We start from the raw sequence: 24,087 nt of genomic DNA on the forward strand, positions 1-24,087 counted from the left end.
CGCCATTTTGTTCCAAAATGTGATATATAAATGCAAACAAATTTAAATTAATGCACGTCAATTCAGAATAATTCACGTTAATACAAATTATTTCACATTAAATTAATTATTTCACGTCATCAAATTAATTCACATTCAAAATTGTCTGTCTTATTAACATCCCAAATAAAGATGGACCCACCAGTGCAATAATTCACATTAATTCACGTGAATTCACATTATTTCACGTTAATTCAAATTAATTGAAATTCATTCACAGTAATTCAAATTATTCCACATTAGTTCAATTTATTTCACGTTAATTCACATTAATACTCGTTAATTCAAATTAATTTGCGTTAATTCGAGTGAATTCAGAGGGGTGTACACCAAAAATTCAAAATTGTTTCCCCCTAGGACTGTCCTATTCAAAAGTCTGCCATTTAACTTTTTTTGGAATACCTTCCAAACAACACGTATACTCATTTTAATATTACACTCCCTGTGGGTTCGGGGGTAGAATAGGCAAACTCCCGCCTTAGAGATCGTAAAAGACCCGACTCTGGTGCGGCCCCTGCCCCCCCCCCCCCATATTCATCTCATGCAAAATCATGTTCACAATAAAATTCACTTTCTGAACATTCTCCCCCGAAATGACCCACCTCGAAACATTCGACCCAAAGGAAACTAACCTTGGAAAATTCTTTAACGAGATATCACATTAGGAAAGTCTCCTAAAGGAAAATTCATGTTCAACAAAACTCCTGTTCCTGATGCGAGTTATCTTGAAAGTGAATTTTCCAGACCATAATTTTTCAGAGAAGAATGTTATACAGGGCGGTCCATATGTATGGAATAATTTCATTTTTTGCTTTTGTATGGACTATTGTGAAAAAACTTGAAACATTAAAGTATGAAAATAGCACCACCTCGAAAATTTTGTATTAAAAAGGGAGTCGTGTTGTACCTTGTTTGAAAAGGATTTTAATTCTCTGCTCAGTCAGATACCTACAGTACTTTAATGTAGTGTAAGGGATGTGACAAGAAAAAAGGTTTGGAATACGAGCATGTACTAGTCCTTTTTTTAGAGACAACTGCTCTATTATACACGCACTGACAGTAAAGGACAGCTTTGGCGTAACTTAACTCGTACAAAATTTTGGGGATTGGTAAACAACAAAAAAAGGGAAGTAATTTATTACTATCCCGTAATTGCGGCTGTCTACCATTAAGCATTATACCGGTGAGCTAAATCACTCCCCATTTCAATTTACGTCTTCATTAATTTCTGTTTGTTTTTATAAGGGCTTATGTATATTTACTGTGTTCTCGATTGGCTTTTTGTTTAGTGGTGCGATCTGCGTAAGTGGTTTACAGCTTGTTAACTAAGCAGAAGCAATAATAATGTCAAAAGGATTACCAATTACTTGTTGTCTGTCCCAATTTACTTAATTCTTTAATACAAGCTATTTCAAAGCAAGCAGTTTGTTAGATACATTGAGCCGGAAACTTCAAAAATTTACGCAACCCATTTGTAATTCAATTTCCAAGCGCAGCGAAACCGAAGCTTGGGGGCGTAAAAAGATTACCTAATTATTTTAAGAGTCCGAACGGGAAACGCACCAGTTTTTTGGTAAACTTACTGCAACTCAAAATGTATAATTTGTTTATACCTACTCCGTGGGTTAGTGGGTTAGTTTTTTCTGTGACGAACTATAGTCTCTTTTGTTCCCGAACGATTAAAAGAAACAGTATAAACAAGGGAGTATCTGAATTTAAATGGCCATGGCAATATACATTTATGAGCCATTATACTCACTTAAGTGTTTCGCAACTTCTTCAGGGCCTTAAGTTCAAGGTTAAAGCTCAAAAGTTTACTTAAGTCTACGAACTTTTAGACTTAAAATGTCAAATATTGAGTCGAATTTCTCATTTGAAACTCTCAATTCGGCCTGAAAGTGTTAACTTTCGATTTAATTTAATTACTCAATACTCATTAATTTAAGATACATTAAGTTTATGGCGATCATAAGTTTTAAGCTCAAAATTAGAATTCAGTGTCGGAACTTCAGTTTAAATCTCAAATGCTGACTTTATTTTTCAATTTGACTCTCATTTCCAACTTAATATAAGATTCGAGCACCCAATTTGAACTGTTAACATTAACTTTTAACATTTATCGTGCGCCTAGATAAATTGACGAAAACAGTCTAGAAACTTACAGAGCCTTCAAAACTAATTCCAACCAAACTTAATACTTTAAACTCTTCCCCTATTAGTGTCCTTTGAGCATTCCTGCTCAAAAGTGAGTACCAATACTGAAACGCTCCTCATGCACTTGTAAGAGAAACAACCTACCTCCATCTCTGCCAAATTTTCTTTTTTTCTTCGATCCACTCGCCACCATCGCTTTCTGGCTTGCGGATTTATCACATTTGTCTTTGTCTTTATCTTTGTTCTTCCAACGTATCAGCATGTCGACACTTTAACTCGCACTCTTGTTTTGATTAACTTTTTTCGCGAAGTTAAGGTTCATCGGGAATGCGTCGTCGTCTGCTTCTTTCCTTCAGAAATCTAGTGACAACGTAATAAAACGTGTATAGCAAAGTGTTGTATAATGCGAAGCTAAATGCATGCTTTGTGTTTTAATTAAAACTAGAAGCCAGGCACTGAAAGTGAGACAAATTTATTTTCCAACAACCGCTTATTCTAGGACATTCTTCTGCATGAACTCTCTGTAAATTGAACAATAATTAAATACAAGTTCAAACTTATAATTTCCTTAAACGATAAAGCGACAAAGGGCTTAACTTCTCCAGAGTTCCAGCCACAAAGTCTCGAGAGAAAATAGCATCTTGCCTTCGGCAATGGAACTTTTAGCTAAGTGGTGTGGGTGACCCCTAGGTTTACTTATTAAAAAATTCCTTTTGGGATGTTTTACACACTTCGGATGCGGAACTTGACTGAAAACTTCGTAGGAGTTTCTTGTTATCAAAGTAATGGGTTGTATGTTACTGTTACACGTGTGTAGGAAATAAAATTGCGATGTGTAAAACAATCTAAAATTTAGCTACTTACAGTACTACAACGAGAGGTATTGCGGGAGTTGTGCATGCAGATTAAATGGTTCATATGCAGCACATACTACATCGGTTTAATGTTTGATGCATGCGGCATATGTGAACCAAAATGTTCCGATAAATTCCTTGGCAAATTTACAAATGCAGGATTTAATCATCAAATTAACATAACATTACATACGGTGGGTAGAACATAGTCCAGTTAGACCTACGAAATGTCGTATAACAAATTTAGCAATTAAGCAATTGGTCCGAAAAATGAGAGTGAATTTTTCCGCTCTACTAAGTCAATGTTGATATGCTTGATTTTTAAATTTGTTATGTGAACTGTATCTGGTCCAACCACAATCTTTCCTCCACGTAATTATGAGTACTTGTAGTAAATTGGTAACTTGGAAATAATCTAATAGATATCTAACAATGAAGATTGAAATTGCGGGATTTCAAACAGTTACCTACATTTGTGTATTCTGGTATTTGACTGAAAAGCTTTCTACAATATTTTCTAGTTTTCCCTATTGTCGAAAACGTTTTTGAGAAAACAATATCCTTAGCATCAAATACATTCATAGATTGAATGATGTCAGTACAATAAAAAAATTCATTTAACATTCAGAAGTGGGATTGGGCACTTACGAGTTTTGGAGATAGGAAAACCGGAAGGAAAATCAAACCTGCACTTCAAAGTTCGCCCGTTTGAGAGCATTAATGCACCATCAAATCGCTTCTATTGTTCTAATAGATTAGAAGTACTAAAAGATTACGAACAAAATTGAATTGGTCAATTGGGAGTACGACGAGATGTTGACTTGAAGAAAAACGACTATTATTTGTAATAAAATGAATAACCATTAAAGAAACAAACCCGTAAGAACGATAAGATAGCATTGTTTATACAAACTTTAAGGTCTGATTAGGGTTTCGTACAACCCCTTAATTTTTTTAAGTTCTGTAATGTAAACTTAATTATTTACATGATTTATTTGTTCACAATTAATTATGAATGAATTTACAACATTAAATTAATTTATAACAGTTGATTATTATTTATCACACACATAACAGCATGTAAATGTATAACTAGAGCGAACTTCACTAATAATCACTTTGTCATCGATGTTGGAACTGTATTAAAACACACTTCAATTTGTTTACATTGCAAACGGGAAGTTTCTAACATTCTCGAGAATTCCCGAATAAGCAGATTACATTTGCCGAAACAAAAACCCCTCACATTCGCCTTCGTTCCTTATCGCCGGTGACTAATCTCGACAGACTTCATGGTACCAGTGGCGATCCGATGTTTCTAGAATATTCGCTACAATACATTTCTTACAGGTTTAAAAGTTTCTTTAATGGTATTTTCAGGTTGGAATTCCATCTACCTATAACGGATTTTGGGGATGTATTTAGTAGTTAGAATTTTAAAGTTTTGTAGTGTCTGATGACCCTTTAAAGGCACTAAAACTTTTATAATGCACTTTTGCATTTGGCGCTAAATTATAAAAAAGGGTTATAAGATTTCGCGCGTTTTCTTAATACGTATCCGTACGAAATGTAGTTTAGAACATTTTTTTATGGAATTTTGGAGTATTCGAGCATATACAAGGAGATTGAACATGGAGTTGACATAGAAACTTGAATTGTTCGGTTCACAGCCGAAATCGACCATTGCGAATTGAAATAAAATAATCTCTAGATGGCACCGCTTGCGTAAAGATCGGAAGTTGGCGCCATCTTGTTTTTTTAAACAGAAGACCCTTGCATCTCTACATTTTTAGAGAAAAATTGACATATGTCAAAAACTATGACAGATAGGTACGCAAATCTTAAATGCATGGAATTAAAAAAAAATAGAAAAAGGATGTTTCTATTTTAAAAAAAACAAGATGGTGCCAACTCCAGCGCGATCTCGACATTATTTTTTTTTCAATTTGCAATGGTCGATGCTGTGAACCAAATTTTAAGTTTCTATCGATTTCTTTCTATAAATAGGCAAGACTGAACTTTATTTCTTTACATCGCTCCAGAACAATCTAAATGCGGTCGATAAACTGAAGCGTGTCGGCTAGTTCATTAGAGTAAGATTTCGCTGTAAAATGTATACAGGGTGGCACAACGAAAACGAAATGGACAAAATAACTTGTAAGGAAAACACAAAAACTGGTCGATTTTGGTTGGACGGGGACATCTTTTACTTAAACATTTACTACCCTGGCGGCTACCCCCTAAGCAGGTTTGGCACCCCTTCAATAATTTTAAATTGAACGATGGGTCGAGTGATGGTTTAGTTTTCAAATTCGAGCGACTCTTTTGGAAGATTCATTTGAGTGTAGGGCTCAAGTAAATACAACAACCGATGTAACATAAGTAGGTCTGGTTCACTGAAATAACATCGTATCGGTGTTTTACCTTCAGCACCTAAAAACCATCATCATGCATCAGAGATATCAGATACCTAATTCATCAGTTGCTCATAATAGGGATAGCTTTAGCAGGTTTTACGAGTCTAAATTTTTGAGTATTACTAGGAGGTTTTATTATGTTGATTTCTCATAGTTTATGTTCTTCAGGATTGTTTTGTATGGGCGATATTTCTTATGAACGTGTTCATTTACGTAAAGGTTGAATATCCATTTGATTTATTTGTCATTTGACACCCTGTATTCTTCAAAGAACTCGCTCAAATTTGAAAACTAAAGCCTTGCAGGAGATCAAGAGTCCTTTCCAATAATCTGTCACTCGACCAATCGTTCAATTTAAAATTGTTGAGGGTGCTTACAGGGCTGACGACAGGTCTGTAAATTTTTAAGTAAAAGATGTCCCCCAAAATCGATCTGTTTTTGCGCTTTTCCAAAAACTATTTCCTTACGTTTTCATTGTGCTACCCTGTATTCAGTATGGGCTATTTCAAAGCATTTGACGGAGTCTTTTGCATTAGGTAATGATTCCCTGAACAATTTTAATGATTTCAAGGTAGAACTATTAATGATGTCTTCAAGATTTTAAAAAGGGCTTTCTTTTGAGGGAATGTCAGCTTCATGAAGTTTGTCACTCTTAGTTTCAAAATTGATTTTTTATAACTTAATTGTCGAGACTCTTTCTGATCAAGAACTCTAGAACTTTATGAGAGCCCTCCAGAACTAATTACAATATTGCCCACTTTATTTTGGAAGGGTGAACCACTTGTTTCATCCCCCATGGGCATTGAATTTAAAACTAATATCTATGAAGTTTAGGTAGAGATTTACCTCACTTTTTCAATAAATAATTAATGAAAACTTCATTTACAAGAATTTCTAATTAATTTTGAACTCACTCCAAAAGGAGATGTTATTGATTAACAGTTTCAACCTTTGAGTTTGAGCCGAGGTTTGAGCATTAACAACAAATTTCAAAACTATATGAGGGTTTTGAAATAAAGTAACGACGTTATCATTTGGTACGAGTACCAGAATTTCTGTTGCTAATTATGATCTAAGGTAGTTTTACCGGTGCAAACAACAATTAAGAACAGATGTACCTTGTAACGGTAGCTGTATTTGGTTTCATAATTTCATTTTTGCGGTCTTTTAGCAGAAATAGACAAAGTTGGAGTTTTTGAAGTTTTGTGAATTTGAGTAATTTTTCAACATTGAACATCAACGAAATTTAAAGGTTATCATTTGGAGATTTCCGAATGAATAGTGGTCTTGTTGAGTTTGAAAGAATTCAAACTGCAAATTTAACATTTCATTTCTTTCGTCGTTTTGTTGCATTCATCAGGGACGTGTACTTAGTTTTTTTGCTTCATGTCCAAATGTAATTTAATCTTCGTAGTCTTTAAGAAATGTTAAGTAGGTCATGAGTAGGGAGGATAGTTATATTTTGTGTGCCAAGTGAAAAAAAAACAGTTAGAGTCCACGCGTTTCTTCAGTCAGTTCAGTCTGCTAACTATGAAATCCCACTCCCTCTAAAGTAATGATATCTTAATGAAAACAAACTACCACTACCCCCTTGTACTGAAGGTTGTAAATTCGGAAAACGAGCCGCAACACAGTTTGACTGATTTTCTCAAAACATTTGGGGAGAAGCTGGTGGGTAGGGTACCGCTTCTATTATTACTTTCACTTCAAAGTGTCACTATGAACGTCTAACTCATTTTTATGACACATAACAGTCAGCCGAAAAGAGTGTGTTTCAGACGTGACCTTTGGAGAAGTTGTAACCCAGTAGCCACAAATTAAAACTTTGTGTCGTAGCAAATTAATCGCAAAGGGCGTTTAGGTCCTTGGCGAATAGGGGTCAGTACTGATACCTGGAACAGAACAACTGAGACAAAATAGTCAATTTACAGAGCTATCAAAACCCACAATATCAGCAAAAATATTGAGGGGAAAACTTAATTTATTAATTTAGCACGCCCGCGAAATCCTGATCAAATCAAAAAGTTAGAAATCTTTCAGTTCCGTTCTTACGTGACTATTGTACTTGTAGAGAATTTAATTCATTCATATCTGGATGATCTCGTATGATTGTGTAAGACCGCAAACAATGCTACACTATCAAGCAGTTGCCAGAAAATACAAACAACTATAGGCCCAATTAGCAGCTGTAAATGTGCACTAATTTCCTTCCGGCTAAATTACAGAGAGAAATGAGACAATCAAATCGTCTCCACATGAGATTAACCTATCTTCACCCGTGTACTACCTATTTAAAATGTGCCTGGAAATTCAAATGCGCATTTTCTCCAAAGCATATATTATACAATCATTATTGAGAACATAATGTGCTTAGACTAATCACGATAATTAGGCTTGGGTAATTATTCGACTGTCCTTCAATTGATAACTCTATAAATCCTTTAATTATGCACAATTTAGTGTGTTTGTGTACTCCAAAAACGGGAAAACTTTTATTACTTACTTCATGTTAATAAAACTTTTTGGGTGAATGAATCTACAAGATTAGTCGCTTTGAACTGAGAAGTCTAGCAATAAAACACGATTTCAATTATAAACACCTTGCGCCGTATTTATTACGATGGATGGATAATCAATTTTCAACAACCAAAGTGGAAGTGTCTAATAGCTTCCGTTGAAGGTTTTAGGTTTTATCTTCATCAATTCTCTTTTTGAAACGCTTTCAAAGTTTGTAGATGATTGATAGGCACCATTTAACATTCTCATCAAACACCTAATAAAAATTAAACATCTTCGTTCACTTCGGTTCAATCGGATCATTCATCATTATTAACGGGAATGGTCTACAACATGCTTTCCACATTGATCTTTCCAACCGACTCCCAAATGCAAAGAGATTGTTTGGTGTCAGTTGGATGCACTCCCAAATCTAACTGCATTCGCCTATTAGCGTGCGTTTGTTTCTATTGCAATGCGAAATAATGTAAATCAAGCAAAGTTCGTGCAGATAACAGCGTCGCATGGCACAATGAAAATTATGAAGGCAGTTGGTTGCAACAGTGCAGGGAAATAAAAAATACTTACAGCATTGTACTTTCACAAAAATGATAACTTGAAAATGGTATGGAGAGTTAAAAGCAGGGGTATATTAAACACGAATGAAAAATAATACGAAGAGACACTAGGTTTTTAGCTACTTCCATGCATGAGTAATTAGAATATAGGCCGGTAGTTTATAGTAGCCACATTTTAGGCCGAGATAGCATGAAAAGCGAACCACGTATATACTAGACGTCCTACTGGATTACAGCATCCGTGACGTAGTTACAAGGATAATCGATACCAGCGCTGCTGGCGACTAACGGTGGAAAACGTAACCAGAAGGGTGAACGCCCTGCACACCCCCTTGCAATCACGCCCTTTTACCCGGGATGGGCGAAAAAGAAAACAAAAATCCTTTCCTTTCAAAGTACATAAAACTTTGCGAGCTGTTATGTAAAAGTGCAATTAGTGCCTGTCTACCCAAGTGTATATCACTTCGAAAAGTGGACCGCATTTTTTCCAATGTCAATAGTAAGCTTCACAAATTCCCTTACAAAAAAGAACGAATTTTCTCTTGTTAGGACCGAAATGTATTACTCCTTGGCGATTTGAGCCTTTCATCCCCAATAAATTTATCAGTATAATGCAAGGCTTTTAATACTGACAGCATTACACAATTCAGGTGCGCAGCGGAATTAATAACAATTAACTTCAAAATTACGATGTTATTAATCGATCCAGTTACGCCGCAGTAAGGAAACTATGGCGCATAATTTAAAAAAAAACTTTTCCTTCCCCAATTTATTAATGTGAAAAATTAGCGTTCGATTTTACACCGGACTGGCGGCATATAAAAATGGTTTAATCGGATAATAAAAACAGTCCCTTAAAAATGTAATAACGAAAGTCCCCCTTTTTTAATTTGCTGAAGGATCGAATGACGTCTCTAATTTATGGGAAGTAATGAAGGTATCGGCCGACCGAGTCGGAAATATGTAGCACTTTGGACTGCTCTGTGGAAGTGTAGATATGCACTACTAACCCATGAAAACAATAGTTCTTGTTTGCGTGATCGATTGTATAAATGTGGAACCGTTTTGGCAAAACGTTATGGGCATTACACAAAGAGGGAGAGAATTAAGAAAGGAAGTTCATGTATTAAAGTTTTTATATAAAAATTAAACGAAAGCATTACTGGAATCAGCCAATAACAATCAGAATTAAAGAAATTAAAAGCATCTACGAAAGCGTATAAGACACAGTTTTGTGTTTACGAGGGTAGCGCCAGAAATTCCTGGCCTGATCGTAGGCAGCCAAAACTTTCACTACATTTCAGGTCCCATTAGCCTTGGAAAAACAAAACAAGAACTTTATTTCAATTAGTTTTCATACAATTGTCACATGTCGAAAATCAAACATGTATAAATTGTGCACAACTCGTGTGCAGATAAAGCGCATTTTTTTAACCGAAATAGCTTTTGTTTTGACATCACCAATGGATATATTTCTTGCAGACGTCTCAATCGCCCTTTGTGAGTACCCTCCTCCGACAATGCGTTCTTGAGGTTTAAGGGAATATATCCGCTCACGATAAGATGGCGAGGAGAAGGGCTATGGTTGGTAGAAATTAATTCCATTAGTTAAGACCTTTCATTAGAGTACCATGAAGGTTAAAACTAGTTCCACCTCCCCTCCCCCTCCACTCTGTACTTAAGAGAACAGAAAGAAGGGCAGTAGTTGGTAGAAAACGGTTCCTTTCGGTGGTTTGTACAAACCAATTTATTTCGATGAGACCTTTCATTAGAATACCATGAATGGTATCCTGGGTTGCTTTGTGCATTTTATGCGGTGTGGTCAATATGAGAAAGTTCAACTCCATCGCCCATAAAAACAACACGTTAAAAAAATTGTTATGCCCCCTAAAATTCAATTTTTCTCGTAGTTTTTGCGGTGGGTTAAAAAACCGAACCGATTCACTGGAGTGGAGGCACGACTGCGGTACTAAGGGTCCCTCGTTCGAATCCGGGTTCGGGAATGGCAGTTTGTATATGTTGGGTTGGTGGGTGACACCCCGCCCACTTAACAATAACGGCCAAAAATAAAATAAATAAATCAAATTTAAGGATTTTACCTAAGTAAATAGTCGAGTAAATAATAATAAGCAAACGCTATGTTTATTGATCTACTAGCTGCAAAAAAAAGAACTTGAACATTGGCATTGGTATAATTATGGTGTTTATTAAATATCCTCCTTTTTCTTTTATGATTATCTTCTTCAAAAAAATGTTTCTCCCAATTTCATCCATAACCAGCTTTTTCATCACCTGTTAAACATAATTTTGTATCTTGTTGCTCGTATGAAATTGCATTGCAAACAATCTTCACTAGGGTATAGGTATCCATGAATGGAATAAGGTACGTAAGTCGGTAAAACAAATACGTGCGTACAGACGTTTCGTATTTCGTTCAAGCAAATTTACCTACAGATAATACACTTAGTGGAAATTCACGATAAAAAGCAGCCGTTACGTCGTATCAGGAAGATTCCATGTAGAATGTGGTGATAAGATAAGGATTATACTGTCATACATTTTTTTACGGATTCTTTTGACAATTGCGGTGATCAAATAAAGGAAACTGTTTAGATCAGTTGGCACCTTATCCATTTAACCTTTAAATTACAGTCTCAGTAATCATTTTCTATTTCTATGTTTTAAATAAAAAACCCTCTTATCAGGATAAATGCAAAATATGTACTTTAAGGTTCATTTCCAGAGACGGATTTATGCAAAAAGCGCGATAAATTCTTTAAAAACTGTTTCCAACCAAAGGGTTTAAGGCCAATTTGCACATACGGCACGTGACAGTGACGCACGTCGATTTTGTTCTAGCTCAAAAACTTCCACAACCTCCAAAAAAGGGTTTCTTTTATAATTCTTGTTACAAAGAACATATGAATGTCCGGTTTTGTGTGTTAGTAAATATTTTAAAAAAATTGCACATGCGCAACCCAACTTTTGTATTTGCGCAATCCCAATTTTTTTTTGTTAAGATATTTAAATGAAATTTTCTTAAAGTGTAATATTTTTCCCTCAATTTAACGAATAATCTTACAATTGAAAAAATATCATTTATTAATAATGAAATATAAAAGCGTTAGCAGTTGTGGTAGGTATTTATTATAAAATAATGTGTTTCCAATCAAAAAATTAAATGATTTAATTAAAATCTCTTTATGGGATGACTTACGATGAGTCATGTTTAATGTAATTTGGATTTAACTATAAAATGCGCTGTTGGGTACTGCACATTTTTCCTGTCAATTAATAGTGATTATTGTAATACAATTATAGCCGTGAGGCCGAGGCTTCTATCATTTATGTAATAATGTAAACCGCCTGCCGCTGACAAAATTAAAGTTCGTGTTACCGTTACCGCGCTTGTTGAAATATTGTTGACCTCAGCTTATTAAGAGAAAGTAATTTCGTACCAGTGAATCATTCTCAGTGTCTGCTTACCGTTGAAGAATGAAGCGGGAAAGAACTGCAGTTACTCAGGAGTTTTTTGTAAAACGCTACGGGGCAATGGCCAATAAGTCTTGATCGAAAATAGTACTGCCAGTGCATTAAAACGCAAAGCTTTTAGAAAAGGAGAATCTGACAGATGAATGATGGAGTATTTTAAACAAATATGAGAGAAGATTTTGTTAGGGACACAATTTTTTAAAACATTTTACAATTATTATTTTTTTAAATAAATAAAATAAAATGCTGTTTCTTCATTTTCAGACCGTTTCTACGTGCAATTTGGACGGAGTTTGGAACTCGAGTGTTTCTTCTTCAAGCCAAGTACGACCATCCTTAAGTTTGTCTTGAATATCTCATCAGTCATCAGTGCCCATCCAGTCACTGTGATTCATATAGGTAACTATATGTTAACAAAAAATTGTTTTAAAATGTAAAGATTAAACTTTGCGATCATTGCACGTGTTGTTATGAAATAAATATAATTCATTATCCTATTTTCATGTATGCCGCAATCCTATAATTTATCGGATGTCATTAGATGCACCTGCACCAGGTGGGTTTAATAATAACAAGGATTGAAAAGGGGTTAAAAATGTGCACCTTTCCTGATTCTTGTTAAGTTAATTCTGTTTATTAGAATCCACAAACGATCCAACAAGTGAACCCCATCGGTCTGAAATTGTAGAACTTCGCCCTGGCATAGCAATCAATTGCGAGAGTCGAAACTTTCGTTATAAATACAAAATTCTTGTTTCGATAATTGATTTTACTTGCAGGATCCACACGCAATCCTGAAGGTGCAATAACAATGCAGAAAATCGTCGTTCTAATTTCTAATTTTTTTAAGACATATGATAGTAATAAAAAAATCTGGTTTCATTAATGATTTTGCTTACAGGACCTACAAACAATCATCGTGAACTCCTGAAACCAAAAAATTTTGTAAAATTTGCTACTTTTATGGTAAGCATTTGTTGCATGTGACGGTTGCAACATACAAATACAGCTCCTGCATTTATGCAATTTTTTTTTAAATTCGATCTCGCATGGTAACAATTTATTGCTTGAGAGGATTGCCCCTTTCGCACTACCCTCGGCACTACCTAAATATTTTTATTTCGCTAATTGATTTTAATTGCAGGTTCCACAAACAATGCAGCAAATGCACATACAAATACAAACCACTGTGCTCCTGAGGCTATACAATTTTTAGACAATTCTATCTCGCATGGTAACAATTTATTGCTTGAGAGGATTTCCCCTTTCGCACTACCCTCGGCACTACCTAAATATTTTTATTTCGCTAATTGATTTTAATTGCAGGTTCCACAAACAATCCAGCAAATGCACATAGAAATGCAAACCACTGTGCTCCTGAGGCTATACAATTTTTAGACAATTCTATCTCGCATGGTAACCATTTATTGCTTGAGAGGATAAGCCCCTTTCGCACTACCCTCGGCACTACCTAAATATTTTTATTTCGCTAATTGATTTTAATTGCAGGTTCCACAAACAATCCAGCAAATGGACATACAAATACAAACCTGCGTGCTCCTGAATTTATGCAATTTTTTTAAAATTCGATCTCGCATGGTAACAATTTATTGCTTGAGAGGATTTCCCCTTTCGCACTACCCTCGGCACTACCTAAATATTTTTATTTCGCTAATTGATTTTAATTGCAGGTTCCACAAACAATCCAGCAAATGGACATACAAATACAAACCTGCGTGCTCCTGAATTTATGCAATTTTTTTAAAATTCGATCTCGCATGGTAACAATTTATTGCTTGAGAGGATTTCCCCTTTCGCACTACCCTCGGCACTACCTAAATATTTTTATTTCGCTAATTGATTTTAATTGCAGGTTCCACAAACAATCCAGCAAATGGACATACAAATACAAACCTGCGTGCTCCTGAATTTATGCAATTTTTTTTAAATTCGATCTCGCATGGTAACAATTTATTGCTTGAGAGGATTTCCCCTTTCGCACTACCCTCGGCACTACCTAAATATTTTTATTTCGCTAATTCATTTTAATTGCAGGTTCCACAAACAGTCCAGCAAATGGACATACAAATACAAACCTGCGTGCTCCTGAATTTATGCAATTTTTTTTAAATTCGATCTCGCATGGTAACAATTTATTGCTTTAGAGGATTTCCCCTTTCACACTACCCTCGGCACTACCTAAATATTTTTATTTCGCTAATTGATTTTAATTGCAGGTTCCACAAACAATGCAGCAAATGCACATACAAATTCAAACCTCCGTGCTCCTGAATTTATGCAATTTTTGAAAATTCGATCTCGCAGGGTAACTATTTATTACTTGAGAGGATTCCCCCTTTCGCAATACTTTAAATATTCTTATTTAGCTAATTGATTTTAATTACAGGATCCACAAGCAATCTTTTATCCTGTGTCGGCTGCAAAATCGTCGTTCACTCCATGGCATAGCCGAATTGTATAAAAGATAAAGCCGTTGTTAGGAGGGCGCCGTTGTGCGTTTGAGTGTTGTAACGAAAGGTTATCATCTTTTTTACCTTTTGCATCAAGTTACGTGTGTAAGCACCGTAATTTTTGAGCTTTTTCGTAAATTTACTCTGAGAACCGTACCGTATTTAAATAATTGATATTTTCTACCTTTTGCACTTTCGCAATCTTCGTTTTGTAAGTACCGTAATTTTGAGCTTTTCTGTAAATTTATTTTACATTCATACCGTTTCATTTTTGCTTTCCAGATACCACCGTATCTACAGCTTTTGTTTTTTTTTCTTGCACAGTAATTTGTACCGCTCCGATTTATTGCTAGGTATGGTTTTTGTTACTCCCTGTTCCATTAATTATAAGGGGGGGGGGATGGATGTTTCGCTTTCCTGCAGTTGGTTTCCCGTAGATACCGCTAATTTGTGTTTTGTTGCGTTCGTTCCCGCTTAAGGACATTGCTGTGCGCTTTACTTTTGTTTTAGCATTGACCAGTAGCCGATCGCCGCTCGCCCTTGACAATTCCTGGAGCTGCCGTTTGAGTTCGCCAGAGGCTTCCGAGAGCGATCCGCCACACCATTCCTACCTTGACCAGGGCGCAATGTTGCAAAATCCCTTGGTAGCGCCCGAGCTGACGGTTCCGCCGTTGTAACCACTGCCGTAGAGTTTATCGAGTTTTCTTTCAGTTCTTAATAAAATTTTATTTTTTAATTTTGCGTTTAATTTTAAAGCTCGCAAATTGCGTGCGAACCACCGAAATTCGTCGCACACGCAAAAATGCAACGAATCGTCGGGCGAAAATTGGAGAGTTTTTAAGCACGTTCACCGTCGCATGGCTAATTTACTGCGTACAAAGTTTACCACTTTATATCATTTCTTGCTCCATTTATTACATGGGAGAGTTCTAACTTTATTTTAAATATTTCGTAAATTTGGTTTTATTTACAGGATCCACAAACAGCAAGTGCCCGCCGTCCTGAGATTACAGAATTTTTAAGGAAATATTGTCTCGGACGGTGAGCATACATTTCGAGGGTTGCAACTTTCGCACTACTACTTCAAATATTCTTAATTCGCTGATTTTTATTTACAGGATCTACAATGCGAATACTATCATATAAAATTGTAAAATTTTGAAGATTTGGGTATGAACAATTCAGGAAGTGCACGTTATGGCAACAATTTATTGTCTGGGAGAGTCGAAACTTCCGTAATATATCTAAATCTTGCAGGAATCCTACACTACTGCACGTAGAAATTTATTACTGTGTCGTAATGAAAATGAGGGTTTTTGAGAAAATTGGGTCTCGCATGGCAATCATTTATTGCTTACGAGGGTGTATCAAATATTTGTGTTTCTTTGACTGATTTTGTTTAAACGATTCGCAATCCATCCTACAACGTCAAAATGTAGGACACCATTTTTTAAGAAAATCTCGAAGAAAATTAAGTTTCGCTCTGTAGGTACATAAAAATAGCGTCGAGTTGAAATTGGAGAGTTATGAAGAAAAATCACCTTTGGCGCGGTAATTATGTATTGCTTGCGCGGATTAAAAAAGTGTATGAATTATTTTTGTTTCCTTGATTAATTATTTTTTCAGGATCCACAAGCAACCTACATCACACAAAATGTATGGCCCCATTGTGACATTTTTTACCTACTAGGATTTCAACTTGTATAGTACCTGAAATATATTGTTGTTTCTGTGATTACAGGATCCACAAGCAATCCTACAACTGCTCATTAAAATATATGCTACTTTGTGGTGACACTCATTTATGGCCTTCAATTCTTATAACTTTTCTAATTATGTTTTAGACTGAAAAAGCAGTTCTAAAACGGCACATAAAAGTCGCGTCCACGATGTCCCTTACAACACAATATTTCTTACCTGCGAGGGATTAACTCTTGTTGTATATATCGTTTAGTACATTAATTTAGTACATTTGTAAACTGCACGTATGTAGGCAACTTCATGACGAAATCTTTAAGAAAATTAAAAGTTGTGTAAATTGAAAATGATCTGGGTATAAATTCTACTTTCTGTTGTTTTAGTAATAGTTCAATTTACTTATTAAAATAAAATAAAAAACAAAGTTGCCGTTATTTTGCAACCCCTGGTAAGGAAGTAAAAAATTTGTTCTAACGTTTTTTCTAACCTCTAATTATTATTGTTTCTATTTGCAGATTCAGAATGACCTTGTGGATCAACCAATAGCATGCCAAAGAATGTCCAATAATTCTTTGCCAAAGACGTTAAAAGAGATCAGAGTTCTCCTCGGAGTTATTTATAAAAAATGGGGTAAGGAAATAACAAAATTATTATTAAAAATACCTTCCGTATGCCCCATATTGAATTTTTCCAGTCCCATCACAACTGTTTCATAAACTACAATATTTTAGAAATTGCGACCTAACAACGCTTTTTAAATTTTCTATCCTACCCTTAACGAGCTATTACAGTGATAATACTTTAATGCTTTAAACTATAAACAATTCTAAAAATATACTACAATTTATAGTCGCTTTGAAAATGTAATGCTTTTACCAGGAAGAGACAAATTAGGTACAGCGAGCAGTAAAATATAAACAAATAAAACAAAAAATGTAGAAAATTACTAGGAGATTTTGTCAAACCGTCGCTCAGACCTAATTTCTTAATTTACAAACTGTATAAGATGCGAAATCGCATGTCCACGTCCTACTCAATGAACGTAATAACCCAGTGAATTAAAATAATTGCCAATATAACACTAATTATAGGAAACTAGAACGGAATTTACGTAGTGAATGCTACATCCATAAATTGAGAGTATTTATCGCTCCATCAATATAAATGTGTCAATCTCATCGAACTCATTCATATCCGTTGATGTAATTTGCGTGACTATTACTGCACTTTCAAAATTTATGTTTTTAGACCTTGTATAGCCGGACGTGCAAAATTACTTACCTTTCGGCGATTCTCTTCAATATGAGAATGCATGCATAACGTTAAAAAAAAGTTAAAAAAGCAATGAAGATGCTATTAGGATTAGTAAATAAAACGCATCATTTTATTTGAAAAAGTTTTATTAACAATACGTTCGTTCGGAATAGTACAATAAGCTTACAAGTCATATATAAAAAGTAATTTAGGTATAATAAAAGTAAAAAATTATAAATAATATTTGTAGATGTGAAAATACTGCTCAAAATGAATAAAGCTACAGATGGTACAACAGAACTAAGCCTAATAGCGACTTCAACAAGGAACATTTTAAGAAAGAACTTTTATATGGCAAAATAGCACCTCGACTGTTCAGACTTATTAACAAAAACTTTAAAAACAAAACAAAAAATGGTGGCAAAGTTCTTCCTCAAAACTAGCACCCTTAGTACGTTTATTCACTTACCGATTACATTATAGCTTCTTTGCTGGGAACCGGATCGAAGTATTCGTTGCACTTCTCCAGCTTCGGAACCACTTTCGTTATCAGACACAGGAACATAACCGCGAATTAACTTTCTAACCGAAATTGCACGGGAATCGTGTCTTTCTGGTACGGGAGGCAAGGGTCGTTGAGGTCCCTGCTCGTGGAAGTACCGCACTCCACCACCTTTGGGACGCGACTCTACATATTGAACATTTTCTGCCGGATAGCGTCTGTACATATCGTTAACACTGGCAGTAAGCCTGCTACCGCGTACAAAATTCTGTTGAGGGTTTGGACGTACCGAATTGTAACCATTGGGAGCTTGTAACTGACCGTACACTAATCCACTATTTCGAATTTGACCGTACGACGGCGCTTCGTCCTGGTTCCAACCGTAATCGCGCGGAGATTCCGCGGGTCTCTGTCTAGAATCGTGAATCTGTCCGTAAATGTCGCACACTTTATTCGAAACCGTGATTTTTTTCGACCCGTTACCGTACACTGGTTCATTTTGCCTCACTCCCCTTCCGTCAGTATAGTCTGGATGGTACTGTGGCGATCGCTGCACGTACTCCACGCGCGCGACTGGCGAGCTTGGTAAAAAGACGTCATCCTCAAGAGGCATCTCTCTATCGAGTCTTCTGGTCGGTGGACTCTTCGTGAACCCGTTCTTGGTCGGCCAGCTTGTAGCATTTTGATTACTGGAGAAACTCACCTTCTTCCCCATTTGGTATGGACTCTCCGGTGGAGGGGCGGTTAAGCTACCCCTCTTAAAGATAGGCGTAGTTTGCCTATGGCGTTGGAAGTCATCGGGCCTGTTCAGTCCGATAGGACCGATGGTACTTCTCTCGAACGTGTTCCGAATGAAGTTGGGATTACGCTGAACCGGTCTGGCATCTGTAGGTAAAGGAATCGGTCTCTTGGCAATCACCGGCCTGCCTTCTGGGATTGGTTCGTGATTGTGAACGGGAGGTCTGGGTGGTTGTTGAGTGGGGCGTCCATCTCTCGGCAGGCTAAGACTGCGCCTGCCTCTCTGAATGCCCGGTGATACGCTGCGAGATCTTCTGCTGAGCACCGGATCTTCTACGTAGCCGTACACTTGCATTTGTCGGTGGCGGTAATTGAACAGATCTTGCTCTTCTTTATCTTTTAACTTGCGCAACTCGCGCCAGTAGAAAGCTTCGACGTTTTGTAGAATCTCTTGTTTTGCAGTTGGCGATGGAGAGTTGCGCTGAATTTGTAGCATGAGAGGGGAAGTGGTGTTGTTTGGGGAAGGAGTGTATTTTGTGGGCGATGATCCATGCAAGGGGTTCTTTGGCCGTACAGCGGGAGAGGGGGGTGTGGAGTACCTCTGAGACTCTAGCGGGTTTGTGTGTACCATGACATCAGTAGTCACTGTTTGGGGTGCCTCAATCGCGGGCGATTTGTCCAATTCCCTCTGCGTTTTATGCCATTCAGCAGCTTGTAGATAATTTTGTGGGGGTTTCGGCGGCTCTTCGTAATTTAATTGCATGTACTCGGCCTTGTTACGTACCGGGGTGGAAATGCGCGAAGGGAATTGGAACGAATTTTCGTATACCGTCGGTCCCTGATAACTGGAAGGTCGTGTGGGAGAATTGTACCGTTCGGAGAGTTCCCTGACAGGTGTAGGCGACCGTTTACTTCGAAGTAATTCAGTAGCAATAATCTTATCAGTGCTAACTTTAGCCTGCGGTATTGGCGATCGAAGTCTCGGTTGTAGTTCAACCTTTTCTCGATTCGGTGGTAGCTTCAGTTTCGAAGGTGATAATGAACTTTTCTCGTTCACGCTTCTTGGAGAAATGCTGTCAAAAACCGTCCCGTAAACCTCGTCCACTACCACTTGGCCACCCGTATCCTTATTGTACAAGTTAGATTTGTCAGGGCATGGCTTTGAGGCGCCCAAATTTAAATTTCGGTTTAACGTTTGGGAGAGTTCCAAATTTTCGTAATTTTCGGTATTGTGAATTTTCTCAAAATGATATGGATTCGGCAGAGGTCTGTCCGTATTTATGGGTATTACAGCTTTCGGTTTCACCAACTGCATGTTCTTCGATGTGTGCAGAGGACTCTCCCGGAACCGCTCGGGGGAATCTGAACTTTTACCCGATGTGTCGCTACCATTATCGGAAACGTTTTTCTTGGAAATATTGTGTTGCAACCTGCTTTGGTTTTCACGAATTTGTCGCATTTCCGCTTGTGCAATCAAAGCGTTCTGGTACGTACAGTTTCTGTTGTCAAAGTCGATCGTGTTCGAAGACGAGCTGCTTGTGTCTAAATATCGATTGACACCATTGTAGGATAGCGGCTTGTCGGTACTCCCGTTGTTCATTGGAAGGTAGTGTTCGGGTGAATATTTCGGTGGTCTATTCGACATGAACGATCCCGAACTGCTCATATCAGTGTAGGCGTCCCTTTCCTCGCTTCTTCGATATGACTTTGACGACGGATAGTAATACAAAGGTCCAGATGGGGGCTTCTCCTCCAACCTCTGCGGAGGCTCGCGTCTCGTTCCCGAACTGTCCATTGTGTTACGATGCGTGGCATTTCTGTCGAACACCTGCGACTCATTTTGGGCGTTGTCGGAAAAAACCGCGTTGTCCTTTTTCTGGTTTTTCGGCCGATTGTCCTCCGACTTCTTTTTATCTTTCCCAAAAAGTCCACCCGTTAGCAGTCGACGAAAACTATTGCTCCGTTTACGCTCCTTCGTCTTCTTATCCATGACGAAATCGGAAAGAAACGATTCCAATTTCTCGATGCTATCTTCTGACGAACAGCGCCTCACTATAAAATGCTTATCTTCCGGTTCAGCAAATTTGATGTTATCATATTGCACTTCAAGCTCAACCCCTGGAATTTCGACAAACTCTTCGGGTGGCACCGGCTTAGTTTCTACAGGAACTGTTTGTGCTCCAACAACATTGGAATTTTCATCTTTCACATTCGCGAACTCTTGTTTCGATTCGACGGGGGAAATTGAGACTTCTTTCACAATAACAGAGTGGATGATTTCCTTACCACTTGTTTTCGGGGGCGCCTGCTCCTTCGAAAGGATCGAAACTCGCGGTGTTGGTAGTGGAATCTTGGACAGGTTCTCGGAAAACTGAACTTTCTTCGGGGTATTCGTTCTTAGGCTGCTTTTTGGGTAACCGAAGCTCGCCGGGGAGTACTTGTTGCGTAAATGCTGTATCGTATTATTACTCAATTTCGATGCTAAACTCTTTTGTAGTTTCTCGATGTTCGACTTTGTCTTTGAAAGTGCTTGCTCTGGAGAAGGCCCTTCTAATTCCGCAGGAGTAATCCGAGGTTCTTCAACTGTGGCGGAAGGTTGCACAGAATTCCTCGACGGTTCCTCTACTTTTGCTAAAATCTGGGAAGTGTTTACGTTTTCAGTTGTGATTGTTCTATTTGCTGTGTAATCAGTGACCAAGTTTGCCTTTGCGTTATCAGTTGCTTCATACCTGCCTTTTAATTTATCGACAGTTGACGTGCACGGATGTGAAGCCTGGCGGTGCAATTGTAAATACAGAGACTTGTTAATTCTACTTTTTGCGGAATTGTTTCGCTTCAAATTAGAGGAATTCTGCACATTTGCTGCGAAGTTGTTTGTGTAACCGTCGCTGGATTTAATAAAGCTCGTATTGTTTTTAATTACATTTTCTTGGTTGGTATTTGCCGTGGCTTTTTCAATTAAGCCCGGGGAGCTTTGCTTCTGTTCCACATCCATTGATTCCATTGTTAAAGAGCGGCGGTTTCCTTTTCGCCTTCGACTCCTGTAAAAATAGCCGATATTAATTTATGACAGAAGATGAAGGGGGTTAAAAATTAACAGCAGTTAGTCTATTTATAATGTTGCAACACGAGGTATTCTTGGTGGCGCTTTTACTTCCACAAGAGGTGACTAAAATAGAAATAGTGCAATAATTAACAAACGGTTGTCAAAGTTTATCAACCACGTGCTTAATTAGCTTAATGGAAAACAAAATCGCTAAAAACAAACAAGAAGTGTAACTAAAGCGAAATACCTTAACTGGTTATTGGGGAGTTTGTGTATCCCCTAAAATCAAATACGGAATTCTCACGCTTTGTAGTAATTGCCGTTCACCCATGACGTTTACGAGCGCACATTCACATTACGCGCAATTACGAACGCGTCAACTACACAAGGTACAAAAGGTGTGAACTTTATAATGAGATTAAAAACACGGTTTAAGAAAAGTCACAGTCAGCATCATCACGCACTAAGTACTTGCTTACAGCGCGAGTCACGACTTACTGGAGCCCTGCGAGAGCCCCCGCAATGATAACCGATCCAGGTGTATTACATACTGCAATTGCTTATCATTTATCACATTTCTCAAACTAAGTACATTACGTTACCGAGAGGTACGTAACAATGAAACTAGTGCGACTTCCAGCAATAAACGTAATTGTATAACTGAATATATTTCTACGCTAATTATCCCTACCTGTCCGTATGTATACCGGTGAAATTAACTTAGATTACAACAACTCCAGTCGACAAAATAATGTAAATATATAACGTTAGATTATAGCGTTATTTTTACACAACCTTGACTTTTTTTATGAAACCCAATCAATATTGACTTCGAAATTAATCTTGCAAAAATATGCGCTCATGGACATATCGATACGTTTCATAATCGTATTTAGGGGGATCGCAAAAAAGGTTAATATCATTAAAAAAATTACTGCTCGTTAGGAAATTAACCGAAGCCAAACTATATCAGAAGCGGCACTAATGACGTATATGTGCTTGCCATATAATTTTATAACGACGACAAAGGTACGTACTAGAAAAAATTTGTGTATCACTAAGAAAATAAATTGTTTTTCTTATGTAAGTAATTACTCAATGTCGGCGTTACTAGAGGAGAGGTGGAACATGAACATCTATCCCTTATAAGCACTACATAATGAGTCTGGTATAAAAAAATCGCCCCAGAAGATATGCTAAGCCTCCACAGATCCAAGAAACTTAGAAATTCGTATTTGCAAAGTATTCCTCATTTTCGAATCGCTAGTGGCATTTGCAGATTTCAATTTCTATTATTTTAACAGATTGCTTTCGAAATCCTCAATAGTTTTTTTTGCATACGTAGTTCTACAGTTTCTCCATGCATTACAGACTTGTTTGTCCTTTAAGGACTATGCGACAATTCCAACAGCCCTTAATTTCCAACAATCATTAATTACTGATTCTATTTGAACAAAGAATTAATATAAATACAAGACTGCCCTCAACAATCGAGCACGCATAGAGTTGCCCGAAATTAAAATTTCCAAAAATTTAGATTTAGTACTCCCACGTGAAGTTGGCCACGAAAAAGGGCCGGCTATCGGAACTGAATTAACATACCGGGTTCTGATTTTCTGAATTGTACCTCCGTGTACCAAAATTCTTCTTCATTGTACTCCTGCCATTTTTTCGAAATTCTAGGCCAAGACAAATTTTGAATAAATCGCCAAATGATTAATGCATGGTGAACCTACCATCAATATATACTCAAGATGGAACACTTCATAGAAAAATCCAAGATTGGATATAGACTGGTTCACTTTTATAAAAAGCAGCCAAATAAGCGTTTTTTACTAATTTGGACCTGCTGAACACGAATATCGATGTTGGCATCTCGAAATCTGAACAGGAAGTTCAGAATTCAAGATGGCGGCCAATTTCCGAAAATGTTGATCTTTTCACTCATGCGACCGATTTTTTCGATCTAAAAACGAATTATAATGTTATTCCGGACGGAGGTACGGCACGATAATAATAGTGAACAAATGTTTAAACAATGATTCCATAGTTTTTCTTTTCTAACGTCAAAGTGTGTAAAAGTGGAAACCTTTTTTTCATAATACTATGGCTACTGTTTAAATTTCTTCACATCATGTAATTATTAAATTATTTCTGTTTTGGCAAGCATTTTGGTTCCTGTGCGTCGTGTGATAGATATCCGCGATGTTCAGTTACCTCACATTTGGAAGAATTTCCTTTCATTAGAGGAAAACAAAAGAAATCTGATCGAGTTCTTGTCGCATCACCTTGAAGAGGCCTCATTTGACGGCGTACTGGTGATTACTGGAGGCTTCAGTGATGAAAGA

General features: G+C 37.1%; 1 protein-coding gene across 1 annotated transcript in view; it reads right to left on the bottom strand.

Annotated features, from left to right (window-relative positions):
• The window catches only part of LOC116170615, an 89,641-nt gene extending 67,132 nt beyond the window's left edge, over window positions 1-22,509 (bottom strand). The window contains exons 1-2 of the mRNA XM_031487119.1: window positions 22,431-22,509; window positions 17,923-21,734 (exon numbers count right to left, since the gene is read on the bottom strand). Coding sequence (XP_031342979.1) covers window positions 17,923-21,697 — 3,775 coding nt within the window. The 5' untranslated portion in view covers window positions 21,698-21,734; window positions 22,431-22,509. The remainder of the gene's footprint in view (window positions 1-17,922; window positions 21,735-22,430) is intronic.
• Window positions 22,510-24,087: the final 1,578 nt, after the last annotated feature.

This window comes from Photinus pyralis, unplaced genomic scaffold (assembly GCF_008802855.1).
Source record: "Photinus pyralis isolate 1611_PpyrPB1 unplaced genomic scaffold, Ppyr1.3 Ppyr1.4_LG5, whole genome shotgun sequence".
Lineage (NCBI taxonomy): Eukaryota > Metazoa > Arthropoda > Insecta > Coleoptera > Lampyridae > Photinus > Photinus pyralis.